Consider the following 22,064-nt stretch of genomic DNA (forward strand, 5'->3'; position numbering starts at 1 on the left):
TGACAAATAAGGATAATCTTTATCTTTATAACAAGACTCTTGCTTATGTCCTATTCCTTGTGAATTGGATCACTTGAACACTAAGGGGCTAGATCCTGTGTAACTTCATGGGTACATGGTTGTCTGATAATTTCAGTATATCCCACATCTCTCTACAACCAGTGCAGCATTCTTTGAAGTGTTGCTGTCTTATAATATTAGAAAATAATGCAGGAAACACCAAACTGCTACAAACAAGGGCAACATCAGCCATGATAGAATAGTAGAGCAGACTTGATGGGCCAAATTACCTAATTCTGTTCATGTGTCTTATGGTCTTAAGTTTGCAAACGAGAAGAACAACGTCATTAGAGGGAGCAAATGAGCTGTACACCAAGAAGACAAGCACAAAAAAAGTTAAGTGACCAAGTAGATTATTAATCAATAGTTTGTGATAACAGTATGAAATAAATAAGTAGCAACACAAGTAATTACAAAACATGTAAATGTATACAGTGATACGTAAGTCATAAACTCATATTGTAAGATATGACATGTTTCCATCTTTGCTGAGAAAAAGAACAATTAATTTCCTTTTTGTTATATTTGCAAATCTGGCAAACATTTAGTCACAAAAATAGCTAGTTTAAGTATTCGCCCATGACAATTTTTAAATCAGAATTTGGACAATTGTCTTCATCCCCTCTGGCCAGAACTTCATAAGGCAAAGATAAATACTCGGGGGAGAAAATTTGGTATGGGCATTGTGATCTGCTTTAGTTGCCTGTTGATGGCGAGTCCCAACATTCAGCTCCAGAATATTTGGTTGTGCTAATGCAATCCCACCTACTACACAAATAGAAATTTCTACCCCAACATCTTGGCAAAAGCAAGTATGGGGTAAATATGTATATTTGCACAATTTATTGCCTTTTGCACACTGGTTGTTTGTCCACTTTTGTGTATGATTTTTCATTGATTCTATTGTGTTTCTATGCATTTACTGTGAATCCCCGTAACAAAATGAATCTCAAGATAGTATATGGTGACATACACATTCTTCAATAATAAATTTATTGTGAACTTTGAAGAGTGTGCTTCCTTGCCGTCTCAGACAGCACCCGAAATCCCCTACTGTTTTCCCCCCCGTTACCCTTTCCATTCACTAGATATGAATGCAGGAAGATCCTGATCCTTCACTTCTCCTTCCCTCCTTTCACCGCTGAGAAGTGACACACTGTGTACAGCCGCCACCCGATACTTCAGACCACAGCTCACATAGACTTCGGTGCTGGCAAGCCTACTCACCAGCAGTCTGCCGCTTCTGGGGCCAGAGACGGTGAACAACTAACTCGCTTCTCTCACAGTTAGAGGTCACCTTACTCACTGCCTTCCCAAAGTGTGCACTGTGCACGTAAGAACTGCATTTAACGAGTCATTTTTCAGAAGGTAACATATTCCCTCCATACAAATTTCATGTATTTCTGTAATCTCTCAGTTCAGCATGCTATGCTCTGCTTACATCTAAGCATAAACATTTACAAGATACATACATAATACATAAAAACTTGCATTCACTCAGTTCCATCATTTTCAGCAGAACTGAACGACCGTTCCCATTAGGTGATGCTTGCACTGGTTAATGTGAATATGACTGCTGGAGTCACAAGGACTAAGGAGCTGACACTGGGGAGATGGAGTCGTTCAGCTTCTTCACTTCCACCTGCCAGTTGCTTAGCTTCTTAGCAGAGAGGTGGCGGCGAGCATGCTTGGTCAAGTGATCGCTCCGCATGAACCGCCGCTCGCACATGGGACACACAAACTTCTTTTCTCCCGTGTGGGTCCTGCGATGTCGAGACAGCTCGTCGGAGCGTGCAAATTTCCTGTCACAGTCTTCCCAATTGCAGCTGAACGGTTTCTCACCTGTAACGGGATTCATGGTGCAATTTACAATACATCTCTGGCATATCATGTTAAATCAAAGTCAGTCTTACCCTCGAACTAAAAAGAACTTACACATTTCAATTTAATTTGCTGCAATGCAATCCATAATTATCATTTAATTAGGTTGGAAAATTCAGATACTGTAGCTTAATTCAGGATAGTTCACTGTCACTCTTCAGTACACGCACATTAAAGAGAACAAAATGATTGTTACTCTGAATCCAATCCAGCATTTAAAAAAAATAATAAGCATAAAGAACACAATAAATATTTAACCTCTTCAGCTTGTCGGACGATTGCATTTCTTACATTAATGGCTAGAAGATCCATTTTACTGAAATGGAAAAAGATTAATCCTCCCACCACATTTCATTGGTTCTCTCAAACTATGTTGTGTTTAAACTTAGAAAAAATTAGAAGTGTTATTTATGATCCCTCTATTAAATTTGAAAAGATTTGGAGGCCATTTCCATATGATATAATTTGACCTTTTCCAAACTTATTCTATTTCTTTTTAATATATGTTGAGAGGAGCAGAGTTGACGACACTAATGGTTCCTTTTTTTGATGTTACATAACAGCTCATGTCTTTTTTTTCTTTAGTTTAGTTGATTAACACTGTTTAGGTTAGTTTTTCTTTTGGGGTATATTTTTATATATTTTTTCTTTTTTCATGATTTTTTTCTTTTTTTTTGTATATTACATTTGCATCCTGTATGATTGGGAGGTTTAATACCCATGTGTCAACTGGGTTTATATTTAACTATGTTAATTATAACAATGTCATCCCAATAACTTTGTATCAATACTATGGTATGTTTATCATTATGAAACCAAAAAAAAATTAAAAAACAATAAATATAAATACATAGGATTAGCTTATACAGTACATGTATACATTTATGTACAAAAAGTGACACTACGTACAGGAGTATCTGTATATAAGATGATCTTGACAGGAAATGATAAAGTAGTGGAGGTTTGGGGTGATGGAGTGGGTTAATGGGTGGAGGTGTTGATCAGTCTGATGGCTTGGGGGAAGTAATTGGTTTTGAGCTTAGTGGTCCTCATGTAGATGTTGCATAGCCCCTTCCTTGATGGGAGTGGGACAAACAAAATTTCTCATCCTTTATAGGAAAATTAATACAGATACGGTAGAAGGACTTGGACAGATTAGGAGAAAGGGCCAAGAAGTTGCAGATGGAATGCAGTGTACAGAAGTTGATGGTCATGAACTTTGATAGAGGAATAAAGGCAAAGACTATGTTCTGAACATGGAGAAAATTCAGAAATCAGAGTTGGAAAGGGACTTGGGAGCCCTTGTGTAGGATTCCCTAAAGGTTAACTTACAGGTTGAGTTTGTACTAAGGAAGGCAAATGGAATGTTAACATTCATTTCCAAAGGACTAGAATATAAAGGCAAGGACATAATGCTGATGCTTTATAAGGCACTGGTCAGACCAGAGTTGGAGTATTGTGAGCAGCTGGGAGCCTCTTATCTAAGAAGAAATGTGCTGGCATTGGAGAGGGTCCAGAAGAGGTTCACAAGAATGATCCCTGGAATGAAAGAGTTAACATATGAGGAGCTTGAATGGCTCTGGATTTGTACTCTTTGGAATTTAGAAAAATGAGGGGGGGAGCTTATTGAAACCTATCGAATATTGAAAGGCCTAGATAGAGTTGATGCAGAGAGGAGGATTCCTATTGTGGGGGAAGTGTAGGATGAGAGGGCACAGCCTCAGAATAGAAGATTGTCCCTTTAGAACAGAGATGAGGAGGAAATTCTTTAGCCAGAGTGCAGTGAATCTGTGGAATTCGTTGCCACAGATGGCTGCGGAGGCCAAGTCATTGGGTGTATTTAAAATGGAGGTTGATAGGTTACAGGGTGAAGGCAGGAGAATGAATTTGAGATAGTTAGTAAATCAGCCATGATGGAATGGCAGAACAGACTCAAAGGCTGAATGGTCTAATTATGTTCCTACGTCCTATAGTCTTAACCTGCACTCCACTGCAAAAACAAAAAGGCACCATTGCCCAGGCCTTGGTCAGAGGTAGTTAGCTGCCCAGCACTGGGCTCTGGGGTTACACAATCAGTAAAGATTCAACAACTTCTCACTGGACTCAATTCAATTCTACCTCCTGGTGGCAAACTATAAGCAGAGCTGAGAGTGTACTCCCCATACCTGTGTGGGTCCTCATGTGGGCCTTCAGATGGGAGCTTTTGAAGTAGGTTTTCCCGCAGCCTGGGTGGTGGCAGATGTGGCTGCGATGTCGAGACACATCAATCTGGGCTTCTTCCTTCTGGACAGGTGGCAGGATCCCGGGGGCAGGGGCAATGGGTGACAGTCGGGTGCCATTGAGGCTGGTAACCCCTGGCTTCACTTGCTTGACCGCGGGCTGTGGCATGACAAACATCAGGGCTCCCTTCGAAACTGGAGCTCCCATGAAGACAAGGGGAGGAGGGATCATGGTCGGGTGCTTACCCAGAGTGTTGGGCACTACAGCAGTCATAACGGGGTTGCCTGCAGCGACTGGTACAACTTGGCAGATGATGGGCAGTGGAGGGACACTGGAAGAGGCCGGAGGCGAGACCAGCACCGAATTTTGCCGAATCTCAGTGTTGCTGGGAGGATGCGTCCTTGAAAGAAGAGCTTGTCCTGTAACTACTGTGGAATTAGTTGCTAGAGCCAAGTTTTGATTTTGTTTCTTATCTTCGTTTTGTCCTTCATTGCTTTCATTTACTGGGTTGACAGAAGAACTCAGTTCCTGCGATATACAGTTTCTCTTTTCAGCGCCATCGCTTCCCATCATTTTCCCTTCAGTTCCACCCACAGCTGCTGTTTGCAGCCTAGCGGATTCCTGGACCATCCTAATCGGACAAGAACCATCTGTACAGGGCAAGACATCAGCGGTGTGGCGAATCACACTTGTTGCCTGGGACCGCTGGCCTGTGGCTACCTTGGCTGGTTGCGGACTCCTTACATACGCTGCATCTACGGGCACCAGCTCCGGCGCTGCTGTAGCCCTGGTCGTTTCTCTGGATAACGGAAATCCTCCTTTAGGCAGAGCGCAGGGGGTCGGAATTGTAGGGTGGGCCATTTGAGATGCCTCAAATGTTGGAGGACTATATGGTGGGGTTAAACACTAGAAACAGAGAAAACAAAAGTGAGAGTCCATCCATTCCCAAAGTACACTCGGTGGTCACTTTATTAGGTACACCTGCTCGTTAATGCAAACATCAAATCAGCCAATCATGTGGCAGCTACTCTGTGTATAAAAGCATGCAGACATGGTCAGGAGGCTCAGTTGTTTTTCAGACCAAACTCCAGAAAGGAGAAGAAATGCAATCTAAGTGACTTTGACTGTGGAATGAATGCTGGTGCCAGATGGGGTAGTTGATATCTCAGAAACGGCTGATCTCCTGGAATTTTAAACACACAACGTGCTCTAGAGTTTACAGAGACTGCAAAAAAAAACAAAAAAAATCCAGTGAGCAGCTTTGTGGATGAAAATGCCTAGTTAATGAAACGTGTCAAGAGGAGAATGGCCAGATTGGTTCAAGGTGACAGCAACTCAGATAACCAACAGCTACAACTGTGATGTGCAGAAGGCCACAAACACCCACTCACAGGCCACCTCCTTAGGTAGAGCAGGTACCTAATAAGTGGCTATTGGGTGTACATCTTATTTCACACACAGATTGCAGATAAAAAATACAGAATAGGGCAGCACTGAGGATTCTGTGTTCAATGATGTAGACATGAAGATGAGATGTTAACATGAGCCATTCACATGTAAGTGAAAATTCTGGAGACTATTCTTCAATAAGCTAAGTCCTTACTTTCTGACTAAAATGTTGCAAGTTACTCTTGGTTATTCATCTTGCTGTTATGGATCTTGTGAACAATGCTTTAGAGCAATTCGTTGTGCGTGAAGCACTTGGGACTTTCTTATGATGCAATGCTCTCTTCTTGCTACTGTCATCAGGAAGAAGGTACAGGAGCCTTAGGCCCCTCACCAACAGGTTCAGGGACAGTTATTATCTTTCAACCATCAGGCTCCTGAACCACCTCAACTCTGAACTGATTCACAATCTAAGGACTCACTTTGAAGAACTGTACAAACTGATGTTCTCAGTATGCATGTATGTATTTAAATTTGCATGCTTTGCCTTCTTTTGCATGCTGATTGTTGTCAATGTTTGTATGTGTGTAGTTTTTCATCTATTCTATTACATTACTTTCTTCTACTATGAATGCCTGCAAGATAATGAATTGCAGGGTAGCTTATGGTGTCATAAGTGTACGTCAGTAATAAATTTAGTCTGAGCTTTCTTTATTTTCCTGTGAATGCCTGCAAAAAAATTAACGTCAAGGTAGTACATGGTGACAACTACGTATTTTGTTAATTTATTTTGAACTTTGTAAAGTACGTTGAAAAGTGAATCCCTCTTTCTCTGCTCAGATTCTTTCCTCTCCTTTTCATCAGTGTCCACATGTTGAATGCTGAGAAACTATGGCTCTACAGGAGCAAGAAGTCTTGGATCTGATGACTCAGTACAACTCACATTTACCTAGGGCACCAGTGCAAAGCCAGTCTTCATTAGGTTTTATCTACCATTCTTAATAGATTTAACTGCTACAAAAGTTACTTACAAGAAGGGGCAACGTGTGGAGATCTTTAGAAATGGACGGTAAACTATCCTCGGATTCTTCAGATACATCGGAGGCCGGTGTTAGTGGTCTCAGATCGGTGTACCTTCTGCCGTCTGACTTCCAGCTGCAGCTCATTGACACGAGTGCTTCGACAGCCTCAATGTCCCCTTGTTCCGTTCGGCTGCCCCAGTAACACTTACTGTCTCTGCGTGCTCCGAAGCCCATCTCCATCCTTTCTTCCTGTTAAGAGAAAACTCACACTGAGTCCTGGTTTAACTGATGGTGTAGATTAGCGGTTCCCTCTTTCTCCAAAAATTTAACAAGATTAGCTTCATTTGTCACATGTACCTGGAAGCATATAATGGAATGTATCACTTGCGTCAATTCAGGGGATTGCGCTGGGGCCAGTGCACAAGTCCCACCATGCTTCAGGCAGCAACATAGCCCGTCCAGAACTTACTAACTCTAACCTGTATGCTCTTGGAATGTGGGAGGAAACCAGACAACCTGGGGAAACCCCATGCACTTACAGGGAGGATATTCAAATTCCTAACAGACAGCAGGGAGGTTGGGGATGGGGGGATTTTGCCCCAGTCGCTGGCACCGTAAAACTTTTAACTAACCACTGTGCTGCTGTGCCACCTCCCCTCCCCCCACCCCGGTAAATCAATGCTCGAGGTGTCACTCTTCTGAAACTTGTTGGTCTGCCGACAAGTCAAGATGGCTGTTGAGGAATGCTGCCGACTGGCACATTCAAAGCTGTAACAGTACTTGCTGAAGGACGCACTGAAACTCGTTATAGCTACCGCAAAGGCTCAGTGGAGAAGGACTGTAGTGCAGGGTTCTTCTGCTACTGGAGACGGAGGGGCTGGGGAGGGTGAGGAAGCCCCTCAGTTATTGTAGTAGTGTACCACTCCAGGGGGTCTACACATTCTGGCATTAACACAGAATGCCCCACAATGTTCGGCAGAACAACAGTAATCTTGAAACTAACAGAATTACGATCACTGGATCCGAAGTGTTCCCCTTCACACATTTCTGTCACCTGCCCTGTCTCGTTCCCTAAAAAGGACATCCAATATCATGCTCTCTCTAGTTGGGACCTTTATTTATTGATTAAGGAAACTTTCCTGAACACAAACTCTATCCCATCCAGCCCTTTTACAGTATGGAATCTTGATCAATATCTGGAAAGTTAAAATCACCTACTATCACAATCTTATTTTCCTTGTAACTATGTGATATTTCTCCACAAATTTCAAATCTCCTTTAAATCCCGCTGTTAGGAATATATTCCATTAATGTAGTCATTTCTTTCTCATTTCTCAGTTGCATCCATATTGCCTCAGTAGACAAGTTCCCTCGTCTGTCCTGACTGAGCACTTTCGCTGACTGCTAATGCCACCCCTTCCCCTTTAAAACCTCTCCTTCCATCATGTCAAAAGCAACGGAAACCCTGGAACATTCAGCTGCCAATCCTGCCCCTCCAGCAACCAAGTCTCAATATAATTCCACACACTGATCCATACTCGAAGTTCATTTGCCTTGTCCACAACACTGTATTGAAATAGATGCAACTCAAGAGTATGAGTCCCAGTATGCCCAACATTCAGGTCCCTGTCTTTGTATGCAAGCTTAACAACATCTTCCCCACCACCACTCCACTATCTGCCTTGGCACTCTGGTTCCCATCCCCCTGCAGCTCCAGTTTCAACCCCCTATGCAGCAGTCACAAACCTCCCTCCAAGGATATTGGTCGCCCTCCAGTTCAGGTGTAATCTGTCCCATTTGTACAGGTCCCAGTGATCCAAAATACAGGCCTCCCTCCTGCACCAACTCCTAAGCTACATGTTAAACTATTAGCTTCCTATTTCTGGCCTCACTAGCATGTGGCACAGGTAGCAATCCCGAGTTCAGGAGGATCTGTCCTTTTACTTAGCACCTTACTCCCTGAACTCACTTTGCAGGACCTCGTCACCCTTCCTATCTATGTCACGAGATCTGACGTGGTTGTTCACCGTCTCCCTAAAGAAAGTTGTAGACTCAGTCCGAGATGCCCCTGACACTGGCACGTGGGAGGATCATACCATCCAGGAACCTTGTTCTCGTCCACAGAATCTTCTGTCAGTTCCCCTCTCCAATAAATCTCTTATCACGACAGCTAAACTCTTCTATCCCCTCCCCTTCTGCGGAACAGAGCAGGAGTCAGTTCCAGATACATTACTACTATGACCTTCCTCTGCTAGGAATAAAGCAGTGAAAGGTTTACACAGCCACCATACACTCTGCAGACACTTTATTAGCTACACCTGCTCATTAATACAAATACCTAATCAGCCAATCATGTGGCAACAACTTAATGCATAAAGGCATGCAGAAATGGTCAAGAGGTTCAGTTCTTGTTTAACCAAACATCAGAATGGGGAAGAAATGTGATCTAAGCGATTGTTGGTGGCAGACAGGGTGGTTTAATTATCTCAGAAACTTATTATCTCCTCGGATTTTCACACACGACAGCCTCTAGAGTTTACAGAGAATGATGCAAAAAACAGAAAAAAAAATCCAGAGAGCATCAGTTCTGTGGGTGAAAATGCCTTGTTAATGAGAGAGGTCAGAGGAGAATGGCCAAACTGCTTCAAGCTGACAGGAAAGCGACAGTAACTCAAATAACCACACATTACAACAATGGTGTGCAGAAGAGCATCTCTGAACACACACGTTGAACCTTAAAGTGGGCGGGCTGTAGCAGAAGTCCACAAACCTACTCAGCGCCCACATTACTGGGCACAGGTGGTACCTAATAAAGTGGCCACAGCATATAACTATGGACATGGGAATTCATAGTGGGATTAAAAAAACAAGCTTGTATTAAGAAGAATTTGTAATTCTAACATGTTAATAATGAATAAAGTAATCCAAATAATGAAAAAATTGACACACAGTTTAAAAAAAAAGAATTTCTTACCCATAATTCTGTTTCATAATTTCAAAATGATGAGACAGCCCTCTCTTTTCTATACTTAGAATCCTCACGGTCGGTTGGAAGCCGGTGAGCAGTACTCAGAGCACAAATCACACGTACCTCTATAGACCCTGACTAATTCACAAGTGAGGTTGCACATAGAATTGCTCTGGGTAATGTTCAAGTTGGGCTTAGTGTGATTCATACTTCAGGGAAAGTTACTGTTTGACTGTACATGGAGTTAAAGGGAACCAACAAGCTGATGGACTTTCTGGTGACAGCAATTTTTACTGTAATAAAACAAAACCCTGAGGCAGAAAGTCAGTAGTACCTTTTGAGCCATAGGCAGGGTCAGCAAGTATAACATTAAAAAAAAATGATGATCTTAAGAGGTTAGTTCTCTTTAATCCCAATCTTTGACAGAAGATTTGCTTTGAAAATAGAAAATGCTGCTCGAATGTCTTTCACATTTATGAATATTTCCCAAATGCTCCCCTGGTGTTTAACTGTTTGTCACATAGGAGTAACACATGACAACACTTTGACCATTCTCAGTCCTTGGTCTGTAAAGGAGGCACACTTGTAGAATATCGCAACTGGATCCCATCCGACTCTACGGGGAGGCACACAAATTCAGCTATATTAAGAGTGATGAGTAGAATGGAGCATACCAAATGGACGGCTCTTCAGAGCAAGATTCACTTATTTATCACATATACATCAAACGTACAGTGAAATGTGCTGTTTGCGTTTACAATCCACACAATCTAGGATTGTGTAACTATTGCCACACATTCCAGCGCTAACGTAGCCTGCCCATAATCATCATCAGAACAGATCCTATCAATTACACAGCTACACAGCTAATACCTTCATGCCATGGGCTTTTAACTAACGGTTCACTGAATATAAAGCTGCACAACCAGGAAAGAGAAGTAATTCAAAACAGCTAAATTGCATCAGAGTCAGAAAGCTGCAAATTAAAGACTCCTTCTTGGGAAAAATCTCTGCTTCGGTGCAGAATTGACAAAGAGCTGAACGAGTGATGATGCTGCCGTTAGGATGCAACGTTGATCCAAGTCCAATTCACTCCGTCCACCACAACTAAGGGATTTCCGGGTGGCCGCCTATTTTAACTCTACTTCCCATTCCCACAGGATGATCCATGTCTTCCTCGACTGCCACAATGAGGGCACTCTCAGGTTGGAGGAGCAGCACCTCATATTCCAACCGCATAGCCTCCAACCTGACAGCATGAACATCAATTCCAGTAATTCCTACCTCTCTCCCTTCTCTCTTTTTACATTCCCCATTCTGGTTCCCCTCTCACCCCTCTCCGCTGGTGCCCCTCCTCCTTTTCTTTCTCCCTTGGGCCACTCCCCTCTCCATCAGTTTCTTTCTTCAGCACTTTACCTTTTCCACCTATCACCACCCAGCCTCTCCACCCATTTACTTTCTCCCTCATCTGGCGAACTTTATTCCTTCCTCTCCCCCACCTTCTGAAGACTCTTGGCCAAAAGCATCAGCTGTTTATTCCTCTCCATAGGTGCTGCCGCACCTCCTGAGTTCTTCTGGCATATTGTGTGTGTGTTGCTCCGGATTTCCAGCATCTGCAGAATCTCATGCGAACAGTCATATCTTTCCTGTCTTGTGCTCATCAGTACATTCCACTTACTCAGTGGAGTACATGTTTTGGCCTGCTCGACAATGGTTGATTCTCCAGCGTAATGAAGTGCCTGACAATGAATGCTGCCAGCTGGCACATTCCAGGGTGCAGAGGAGTTGCACAGAGTCTGGGTACAACTCCACAAAGGCTCTGAGGGGAAGGGCCATGGTGTAGGGTCTGCTTGCTAATGGACACTGAATGGCTGGGTCCCATGTAACAACCCTCAAACACTTTAGGGGTCAACCAGGAAGAATATAAGACATAGAGCAGGATTAAGCCATTCGGCCCATCAAATCTGCTTCACCATTCTATCATGGCTGATTTATTATCCCTCCTAACCCCATTCTGCTGCCTTCTCCCTGTAACCTATGACCTCTAGTTCTAGACTCCCCTACTATAGAGAACATCTCTCCATCTCTAGGCCTTTCAAAAAGATTTGACAAAATACCCCCCTCGTTCTTCCAAACTCCAGCAAGTACAGGCCCAGAGGCTAAAAATCCTCATATATTAACCCTTTCACTCCCAGACTAAATCTGGTGAACCTCCCCTGGCCCTTCTTCAACGCCAGCACTTCCTTTCATAGATAAGAGACCCAAGGCTGTTCCAAGTGCGTTGTTAGTTTGGTGGTATAAAGATGTGTACTAATTTTATTGTATTATCTATGTTTTAGGAATAAAGTATTAAGGGCACTACAGCACATTATTCGACCCGCATCTGGACCATAGTCCTCCATACTCCTCCCCTCCATGTACTTAATAGCGTCATAGAGCACATTACAATAAAAATCTAAAGTAATAAAGAAAATGCATTTTGTTAACTCTGCCGGCTGTTTTTATGGATCGGTGGTCATGTAGCCCGAACCTAATTTCCTCTCGTTTACTGTGCCTTTTCCCACCTCGCCCAATACACGCCCTCTTCCTCTCCCAGTCCCCACAAACCTTTCGCATTCTTCAATATTTTAAGAGTCCTAGTATTAGAATTTCTTGGCAGCGTTATAGCACAAAGTCAGTCACCTCGCTTTTAGTTCAGGTTTATATCAATTACAGAGATGTGGTTTGTAGAGGGAGAGGATAAGGAATGCAGACGTCCACGCAGGCAGTCTCGGGCGCTATTCTACTCACTAGCCAGCTCGAAGAGACTTGATAAGCCGAGGAGGGGTGAGACGGAGTGAGGCGAGGTGAGGACGGCCCCCACCCGCGGGAGCCGCGAAGTCGGCGCAGGCTCGGGCTGGGCCGTGCGCGAACTTGAACCAGTCACCGCGGCAACCTTTCACCCACTTTCCAGACAAGCTCCGACACAGCCTTTTCCCCTCCCCCGAGCGAACAAGGCAGAGAATAGGCGGCGGCGTCACTTGCATCAGTGTTCCCAGGGAAAACCCGGCGCAGGACAGGGCAAAGAACTATTTTACCAAATTACAAAGGGAAAAAAAAACAAACTTCCCCTCATCGACACGTAATTGTGCCCGAACCAAGCAACCGCGTTCAATTTAAAGCGACCGCCGGTTTATTCCCAATGAGACTGGGTGGGGGTGGCGGGGGGGGGGGAGGGAAGATGAAATCACCAAGCAGCTTTTTCTTAAAACGAACATTGCTGCTCAGAGGGTTGTGTTAGCATTGCTGTTCCGTTAGAATGAAACACTTACCCAGTGCTTCGCCACACGTATGCAGAATGGACTTGGTGAAAATCTATCTGATTCCGCCCCCCAAAAAAGCGGCACGAGCCTGTCCCCGGGCACACCACTAAAGCGATCCGCTGAGAAGGGCTGGAGGCTGTTAAATGCACCCGGTAAGAGAAGGGATACTCACACGCTTCCCGAATCCTGGCTCTCGGCGACGAAACTCGTGAATCGGACGCAGACGCGTTCACAGCAGCGGCGCCGCACGGACACAGTGAGCCGCTTTTCGCAGCTGTTGACACCGGCTCGCCAGGCCCCGCCCCGCTCAGCGCTCCATTCAGGTGGAGCGCGCGCGGGGGCGGGGCCGCGGGCCCCGGGCGCCGGCCAATCAGGCACAAAGGTGTGCGGCGCAGCGGCCAATGGCAGGGCGCGGGCTGCGTGATCAGCGGCTGGTGGCTGGCATGACCGGGTGCTGGATACGGCGTTGATGCGCGGTTCGCGGGCGGTGAGTTGAGTGTGTGACCGAGGGTGGCTCCTGGAAAGTCCTGACTCACAAACTCGCACTTGGAGCAGCAGTGCGTGACTCATCAGTCGCGATACATCACAGAAGCAAACAAACAACCGGAGACGTGCAGGGAATCAGAACTTTATGATGTTATTTATGCAATTGTACGTGATGATGAGATCTGGCTCCGGAGAAAAGGAAACCGCAAAGATTGTCGCGAAATTACATTGCACACCTATAAGATAGGATAGGACACGAAGTTTATTTTGCGGTGCTCCGTGACTAAAGTCAATTGGACCAGTGCGGACATTCGGCCACCTTTGAACCAGGCACCAAGGCCGTGCATTGGCAGGGCGTTGGCTACCCGGTTGCTAATTGATGGCTCACTGTTGCCCCCAAATCTCAAGAGTGATAGCACTCTCCATTATTGAAGATGTGATTTGCAAAGAGCCAAAAAGAAAATGAAATGAAATCACAAACAAGAGAAAATCTGCAGATGCTGGAAATCCAAGCAACACACACAAAATGCTGGAGGAACTCAGCAAATGAAGTGCAATTGCGCTTCAGAAACGGAAGAGGTGCTTGATAACCTTGTTGCCCTGACTCTGGAAAGGTCGACTGTCCATTCCTCGCCACAGACGCTGCTTGGCCTGCAGTGTTCCCTCAGCGTTTTGTGTGTGTTGACTAATCTTGGTTCTTTGAGGATGGATTGGCAGGTTGCATGCTAGATTTGACAATATGGTCGAATGGTGCCATAACAACAAACCCTCATTCAATGTCAGCAAAACCAAAGAGCAGGTTATCGAATATAGGAAGAAGAAACTGGAGGTCCATGATCCATTCCTTATTTGGGGGATTGGAGGAGGAGGGAACTTTAAATTCCTTGGCCTTATCTGTCCTGGAACCAGTACATAAGTGTCATCACAAAAAAAGGTACAACACCTCTGTTGTCTTAGATGTTTGTGCAGATTTGGCATGTCATCTAAAACTGTGACAGACCTCTATAGATGCACAGTTGGGAGTTAACTGGTTTCATCACAGCCTGGTTTGGAAACACCAATTCTGGGAACACCTACAAAAACTGTTGGACACAGCCCAGTCCACCACAGGCAATGCCCTTCCATCACTGAGCACATCTGCAGGGAATGCTGCCACACGAAGCCAGGCCCCTCACCATCCAGGCCATGCTCTCTTATCACTGTTGCCATTAGAAAGGAGGTACAGGAGCCTTAGGTCCCACGCCCACCAGGTTCAGGAACAGTTATTATCCTTCAGCCATCAGGCTCCTGAACCAGAGTGGATAACTTCACTCACCTCAACTGTGAACTGATTACACAATCTACAGAAACAAGAGGAAAAACTTCAAATGTTAGAAATGCGAGCAACACACACAAAATGCTGGAGGAACTCAGCATTCTGTGTGTGTTCCAGAACCTACAGACTCACTTTCAAGGACTCTGCATCTCATGTTCTCTGTATTATTTATTTGTTTTTTATTTCCACAGTTCGTCTTCTTTTGCACATTGGTTGTTTGTCAGTCTTTGTATGGAATTTGTCATTGTTTCCACTGTATTTTTTCTGTTCTGCTCTGATTACCTAGCAAGAAAATGAATCTCAGGGTAGTATATGGTGAAATACAGTATATGTTCTTTGATAATAATTTCCTCCTGCTGGAAGTGTGCTGCATCAGGGGGCACAGCCATCTATGAATGAGATGAGGAGAAGTGTCTTCACTCAGAAGACATTGACCCTGTTGAATACTCCACCCTGAGTGGATACAGAATTCAATAATTTTGTCGATTTAAAAGAAACATTGATATAGAAACATAGAAAACCTACAACGCAGTACAGGCCTTTCAGCCCACAAAGTTGTGCTGAACATGTCCCTACCATAGAAATTACCTAGGGTTACCCATAGCCCTCTATTTTTCTGAGCTTCATGTACCTGTCCAGGAGTCTCTTAAAAGATCCTATCGTTTCTGCCTCCACCACGGTTGCTGGCAGCCCATTCCATGCACTCACCACTCTCTGTGTAAAAAACTTACCCCTCACATCTCCCCCGTACCTGCTCCCAAGCACCTTAAACCTGTGCCCTCTTATGGCAGCCATTTCAGCCCTGGTAAAAAGCCTCTGACTATCCACACGATCAATGCCTCTCATCATCTTATACACCTCTATCAGGTCACCTCTCATCCTCCTTCGCTCCAAGGAGAAAAGACTGAATTCACTCAACCTATTCTCATAAGGCATGCTCCCCAATCCAGGCAACATCCATGTAAATCTCCTCTGCGCCCTTTCTATGGTTTCCACATCCTTCCTGTAGTGAGGCGACCAGAGGTGATCACAGTACTCTAGGTGGGGTCTGACCAGGGTCCTATATAGCTGCAAATATATCTGCAAACATTGATATCTTTCTGAAAATTAAGGGGATCGAGGAATGTTGGGGAAGTGAGGAGATCAGCATGGATTTGATGAACGGCGAAGCAGGCTCGAAGGACCAAGAAGCATATTTGGTTTCTATTTCTTATGTTTTCCTCCTCAAAACCTCCAGCAAATTAATCGAATGTGATTTTCCTCTGATGAGAAATCACTTTGATGTCAACTCTGCTCATTCATATTATTATTTTCCAAGTGTCTTAGATATTATAACATCGATAGTTTCCATTATTTTGGCAGACACCAATGTCAGGTGATTAAGCCAATGTTTCCCTGTTTCCTGTCTCTTCTTTCTGAATCATGCATCCCTGGGATCAGCAGGAACTTTTCCAGAAACTGTAGAGCATCTCGATAGCCACCTCCTTGGAATGCCTGTCCTTCACTGGGTCTGATCATATATTAATCTCTAACCCATTGGCTGAAGTTCCTGCTGTTTACACCCCCGTGGATAAGCCTGGAAATACGTATTGCAGTGGCTACATAAAACATAGAACACTACACCACAGTATAGGGCTTTTGGCCTATGATACTGTGCCAAGCTTGTAACCTACTCAAAGATCAATCTAACCCTTCCCTCCATTTTTCTGTTATCCATTTGCCTATCTATGAGTTTTGTAAATGTTTCTCATGTATCTGCCTCTACCATGACCCCTGGCAGCACGTTCCACACACTCACCGATATCTGTAAAAAAGCCTACCCCTGACATCCGTCCCCATACCTTCCTTCAATGTTGTCCCCTCATGTTAGCCATTTCCACCTTAGGATAAAATCTCAGGCCATCCACTTCGTCTATCATCTTATCCATCTCTATTGAATCTCATTGTGCTTTGCCCCAAAGAGAAAAGCCCCAGCTCACTCAGCCTGTCCTCATCAGACATGCTCTCAAATCCATAATTCCCGGATTCCAGTAATCCAGGTAGATTCCTTTGCACCCTCTCAAAAGGTTACACATCCTTCCTATAATGAGGCAACCAGAAATAAACACAATATTCCAAGTGTGGTCCATCCAGTGTTTTATAGACCTACAGCATTACTTTGTGGCTCTTGAACTCAACCTCCTGACAAATGAAGGTCAACACACCACACTTAACAACCTGAAAACTCTGAGGGATCTATGGACAAGGACCCCAAGATCCCTCTGTTTCTCCACACTGCTGAGGATCCTGCATTCTGCCTTCAAATTTAACTTTCCAAAGGCAACGCAATGGACTTCATCTGTAAGTCTGCATGCACTGCTATCTACCCCCTTACATATAAAAGCTGCTCAGTAACTCCCTGTGTGAATACTTGGCTATCTCTCCACCTTCCTTTATTTACCTCTCTTTTATCTCCCTAGCTGAATGAACTGCCTTCTCCTCATTGGCTACGTACATGGCCTTCTGTTCCCCTGCCGTTCTTTAATACTATAGCCCTAGCTCAGTGCACTGTGCTCTGTTTGCACCTCCCCCATCCTGCTGCTTATCCATGAGAACTTGAACTTCTGGTAATGCCCCCTCCTTTCCTTCACATTCCCCATTCCCATTTCCCTCTCTCTCCTTATCTCCTTACCTGCCCATCACCTCCCTCGGGAGCTCCCCTCCTCCTTCTCTTTCTTACATGGCCTTCTGTCCTTTCCTCAGACTCCCCCTTCTCCAACCCTTTATCTTTTTCACCAGTCTACTTCCCAGCTCTTTACTTCACCCTCTCCCTTCCCAGTTTCACCTATCACCTTGTGTTTCTTCCTCCCTTCCCACCCCCCCCCCCACCTTCTTGCTCTGACTTCTTATCTTTTCTTTCCAGTCCTGATGAAGGGTCTCGGCCCGAAACGGCGACTGTTTACTCTTTTCCATTGATGCTGCCCGGCTTGCTGAGTTCCTCCAGCATTTTGTGTGTGTTGCTGAGAATCTCAGAAACTGCTGATCTCCTGGGATTTAATGCACAACAATCTCTAGATCAGTGATTTCCAAACTTGTTTGGGTTACCACCCTCTTGGTTCCCAGACCATATTCCCTGTTCCCCTTTCCCTTTTCAGCCATTACATAAAATCTATAAAGAATTCTGATTTACGACGCGCAGTGAAAGCAACTTTAAAACAGTGGGAAATAATTGCAAGAATTATTCAAATCTATTTGAAGCTACAAATATAATTATTTATTTTACTTACAGTAAAAACAATTTTAGAGTGCACATTAGTAACCTAACTCTTCACTACTTCTTTGCTTTTTCACCTTTCAATGAGATGGGTGGGTTTAGTGCAGTGATGTCAGCTTCTCAATGTCAGGGCGATTGTCACTCAGAAGGAGTTTCAGATCCCTACATTTAGCCTGTTTCATTGCTTTGAAAGAAGTTGGGCGACTGCACTGAAACCACACTCCACTAAATATGATGTTGGATAGACATCTTGAGCTTTTTCCACAGTGCAGGGTAGTCCTCAGAGGTTTCTTTCTGCAACCAAAAGTCTTGATATGACTTTTGAACCTCGGCTTCAGCTGAAAAGTCATTTCATAACGAGATCAGTTCTTCCTCCATCCTTCCTGTTAGTTCCTCATTACAAGTGTTCAGGAATGGATTCATTTCCCAATCTGGAATTTGGATCAAGAGAAGATTCTGAAACCTCTATGACATGTATTTATGCAGCTCACCCAGGCGGACTCAGTATACTTGAAGATCGTCATCTGGTATTCTTTCTTTCTCTTCCAAATCAGAGAAGCTCGGAAATTGGAAAAGGTCACAACAGCCAACATTGCACTTAAAGAAAGCTAACTTGCTCAGAAAAGTGGAGATGACTTATTTAACATTGATAAGATTCATATAATTTCCTTGAAATTGAAGATTGATTTAGTTAAACTTTGCAAATAATTCTAACAAATAAGCAATGCTATGCCCAAAATTCTTGAGTTGATTACTGAATGAAGCATTCAAATTTCAAAGAATTTTATCACTGTTTCAAAAAGCACATAAAAGCCTCTCAGGCAATCTTCTTTTGAGAGCCATCTGACTTCTGTATGCAACAGTAAATGTTCAAACTGTTCATTATTCTCAATACAAAGTTCTTGAAATAGTCAAGAATTGAGAGCAAAAGACTTGATTTTATTTACTGCTGTGATAACAGTATTTAATGATTTCTGCAGCTGATCACTAGGTTTTATATAGGATGTTGTCAGTGAATTATCCAAAGAATGATAAATATATTAGGTGCAGCCCGGATAGTTTCATTGCCTCATTTGAAAACACTTTTTTTTACACAACAGACACATTTGCTGCTGTTGGTTGCTTGGTGCTGGTATAAATCCATTTTTCAGATACTCTACACTATACCGTCTACTCTTCTTTTTTGTTTGGTCTGCTTCTGCCATTTTTGTAATGGATTAATGACCACAATCAATCGTCTGTTGTTTAAGTCCAACCTTAGGCACTGCATTCAATAAGGGGGAAAGTTATGACATCATCATAGCTCAGGCAAAACCTGACTCTCAGGCTGAAGGTACAGAAAGTGGGGAAGTGATATCTCAGTTCGACCATGGGCAAGGAAAATGTGGTCAAGACCATTCAAAAGGGCAAATGCTGAAATTTACCTCACTGAATGTCATACCCTTATTTACAAGAATTGTGTCACTGTGTGATTAGAGTATGTGAATTGTACTAGCTGAAACTGTGCTACAGTAGTAAATGGCAATAACTGGGGGGCTGGGGCTGGAAATAACATGATTTCTTCAGTCCAGATTTCTCATGTTACGCCAGATACAAAAGTGTCATATTGCTTTTCAACAACTATAACGTGCTTCGAACAAATTCTAAGAGAACGGTGGGTTAGCAAGAGATAAGGTGATTACGTGATCATTGTATTGAATTATGAGATAATGAGGTTCAAATGCTTATAAAAAGTAATTAATTTCTTAAATTAAGTCTGTAATCCCTCAGCTTCCCCCCTTACTACTAAGCACCTCCCCCTACCGCCCCCTTTATCTTTATTGCTCCCTTGGAAACTCCAACTCTCCCGGGGGGGGCAATATTGCCCACATTGGGAACCACTGCTCTAGATTTAAAGAGACTGGTGCAAAAACAAAAAAAAAATCCAGTGAGCAGCAGTTCCATGGGCAAAAATGGCTTGTTAACGAGGGGCCTCTGAGGAGAATGGCCAGAATAGTTTAAGCTGACGGGAAGCCATCAGTAACTCAAATAACCACGTTACAACAGTGGTGTGCAGAAGAGCATCTCTAAACGCACGATACTTTGAACCTTGAAGCGGAAGGATTACAGCAGCAGAAGACCTAATAAAGTGACCACTGAGTGTATGTACTGCTGGGTGTCAATATAGCATTCTATCCAAAGGGCCGAATGGACAACTCTGTGTCCTTTATGAGCTGCTCTCTCTTCCACTGGCTGCACATTCTGCTCAGTATTACCATTCACACCACACAATTGCCGGAAGAGTGCCAGGCAATGACAATAACTAGCAAGAACAAATCCCCGCTCATTGATTGACATGGTCATCCATTGTGTCCATCAATGCCAGGAAACCTGTGTGGGAGAGTTTTTAAAGTGAAAAGCCATTGCACTGGGGATGTTCTACTCTCTTGACCTCAGAGGTCCAGGTCTAGAAGTCTGAGTAGTCGGACTGGGGTCTTTCTTGCTTGCAGTGGATGAACCAGACTTCAGTGCCTCGCTGTGTCCCTCACTTTCCACGAAACATTGCAGAACCTTATTCCTGGCTGTTTGATCTCTGTGTTAATATTATCCAACCATGCCAAAGCAAAGCTGGGACAGGCATGTCCCTTTTTCACTGGGTATGAGGCCTGCTGGCTATCCTCATCTAGTTTAGCTAGCCCATCAAAGCGGTGTGGCCACTGTCACATGCAAACAGCCACGGAGCCACAAGTGAGAGCTGGAACCAAAAATGAATGAGCTGCCTCAATGGATGCAACAATCCCCTTCACCAGAGGTACTGCCCCTCCCTGGACTCCACATACTCTCCTCCATGCTGTTACCATCACTGAATCCTAGGAATGACCATTGAACAGATACTGAACTTGGAGTACAGTAGTCAGGTGTATACAGATGACTATAGGAGCAGATCAGCAGTATTTCTTTGTTCTGCTATGAATGCCTGCAAGAACATAAATCTCAGGGTAGTATATAGTGGCATGTGCACACAGTGGCCACTTTATGAGGTACCTCCTGTTCGTACTCTTCTGCTGCTGTAGCCTGTCCACTTCAAGGTTCGACAAACTGTGTATTCAGAGATGATCTTCTGCACATCCCTGTTGTAACATGTGGTTATTTGAGTTATTGTCACCTTCCTGTCAGCTTGAACCAGTCTGGCCATTCTCCTCTGAACTCTGTCATTAACAAGCCATCTTTGCCCACAGAACTGCCACTCGCTGGACAGTTTGTTTTTCGCACCATTCTCTGTGAACTGAAGAGCTGGGGTTCCAAGCTTTTTTATGCTATGGACTAATACCATTACCCAAGGGGTCTGTGGACCCCATGTTGGGAGCTCCTGCTCTAGAGACTGTTGTGTGTGAAAATCCCAGGAGATCAGCAGTTTCTGCTGACACCAACAATCACATTTCTTCCCCATTCTGAAGTTTGGTCCGGACAAAATCCGAACCACTTGACCATGTCTGCATCCTCTTATGCATTGAGTTGCTGCCACATGATTGGCTGATTAGATGTGTACCTAATAAAGTGGCCACTGAACGCACGTATTTTGATAATAAATATAATTTTAAGTTTGAATTTTTGCATTTTGTGAAATCCTGTGGCGAGAAACTCATCATCTAACTCCCCAAAGCCTATTCACCATCTACAAGGCTCAATTCCAGAGTGTGATGGAATATTCTCCACTTGCCTGGATGAGTGCAGCTTCAACCACACTCAAGATGATGGACATGGTAGTCCACTTGATGGGCATTCCATCCACAACCATTCAACCACTCCTGAGTTCAGTTTCTGCTCAATGATCATCCCCAGGATTCAGTGATAGTAATACCTCTGAGGGGTGCGTAGGGTGTACAGGTTGGGGTAGAACCTCTGGTGAAGGGGCTTGTCATGTCCATTCTGGGGCAGCTCACTTGCCTTTGATCTCCACTGGATACTCAGCACATGTCGTAGCTTTTGTACTGTCTGCAGAGTGTGCAGCAGGGACTAACCAACTTTCCTTGGGCAGCACTTTCCAAACAAGTTCTACCAGCTGGAAGGACAAGGGGAGCAGATGCATGGGAAACACCACCAGCTGGAAGTTGCCCTCCAAGCCATGCACCATCCTGACTTGGAAATACTGTAGATGACTGTTCCTTCACATTCATTGCATCCAAATCCC

At 44.1% G+C, this 22,064-nt stretch overlaps 1 protein-coding gene across 1 annotated transcript; it reads right to left on the reverse strand.

Annotated features, from left to right (window-relative positions):
• Nucleotides 1-407: 407 nt before the first annotated feature.
• Nucleotides 408-13,134, reverse strand: LOC134339629 (Krueppel-like factor 10). Its single transcript, XM_063036348.1, has 4 exons — nucleotides 13,014-13,134; nucleotides 6,579-6,818; nucleotides 4,107-5,067; nucleotides 408-1,902 (listed from the first exon to the last, which is right to left on the reverse strand). The coding sequence occupies exons 2-4, from the start codon at nucleotides 6,807-6,809 to the stop codon at nucleotides 1,652-1,654; spliced, it is 1,443 nt and encodes a 480-aa protein (XP_062892418.1). The 5' UTR covers nucleotides 6,810-6,818; nucleotides 13,014-13,134; the 3' UTR covers nucleotides 408-1,651.
• Between the last annotated feature and the right edge of the window lie 8,930 nt (nucleotides 13,135-22,064).

Source organism: Mobula hypostoma, chromosome 1 (assembly GCF_963921235.1).
Source record: "Mobula hypostoma chromosome 1, sMobHyp1.1, whole genome shotgun sequence".
Lineage (NCBI taxonomy): Eukaryota > Metazoa > Chordata > Chondrichthyes > Myliobatiformes > Myliobatidae > Mobula > Mobula hypostoma.

Coding starts and splice junctions, on each gene's coding strand:
- LOC134339629 (XM_063036348.1), bottom strand. CDS start 6,809: ATGGAGATGGGCTTCGGAGCACGCAGAGACAGTAAGTGTTACTGGGGC. Junction 5,068..6,578: donor TCCACACGTTGCCCCTTCTT/GTAAGTAACTTT, acceptor CTCTGTTTCTAG/TGTTTAACCCCACCATATAG. Junction 1,903..4,106: donor CCACATGAGGACCCACACAG/GTATGGGGAGTA, acceptor ATCCCGTTACAG/GTGAGAAACCGTTCAGCTGC.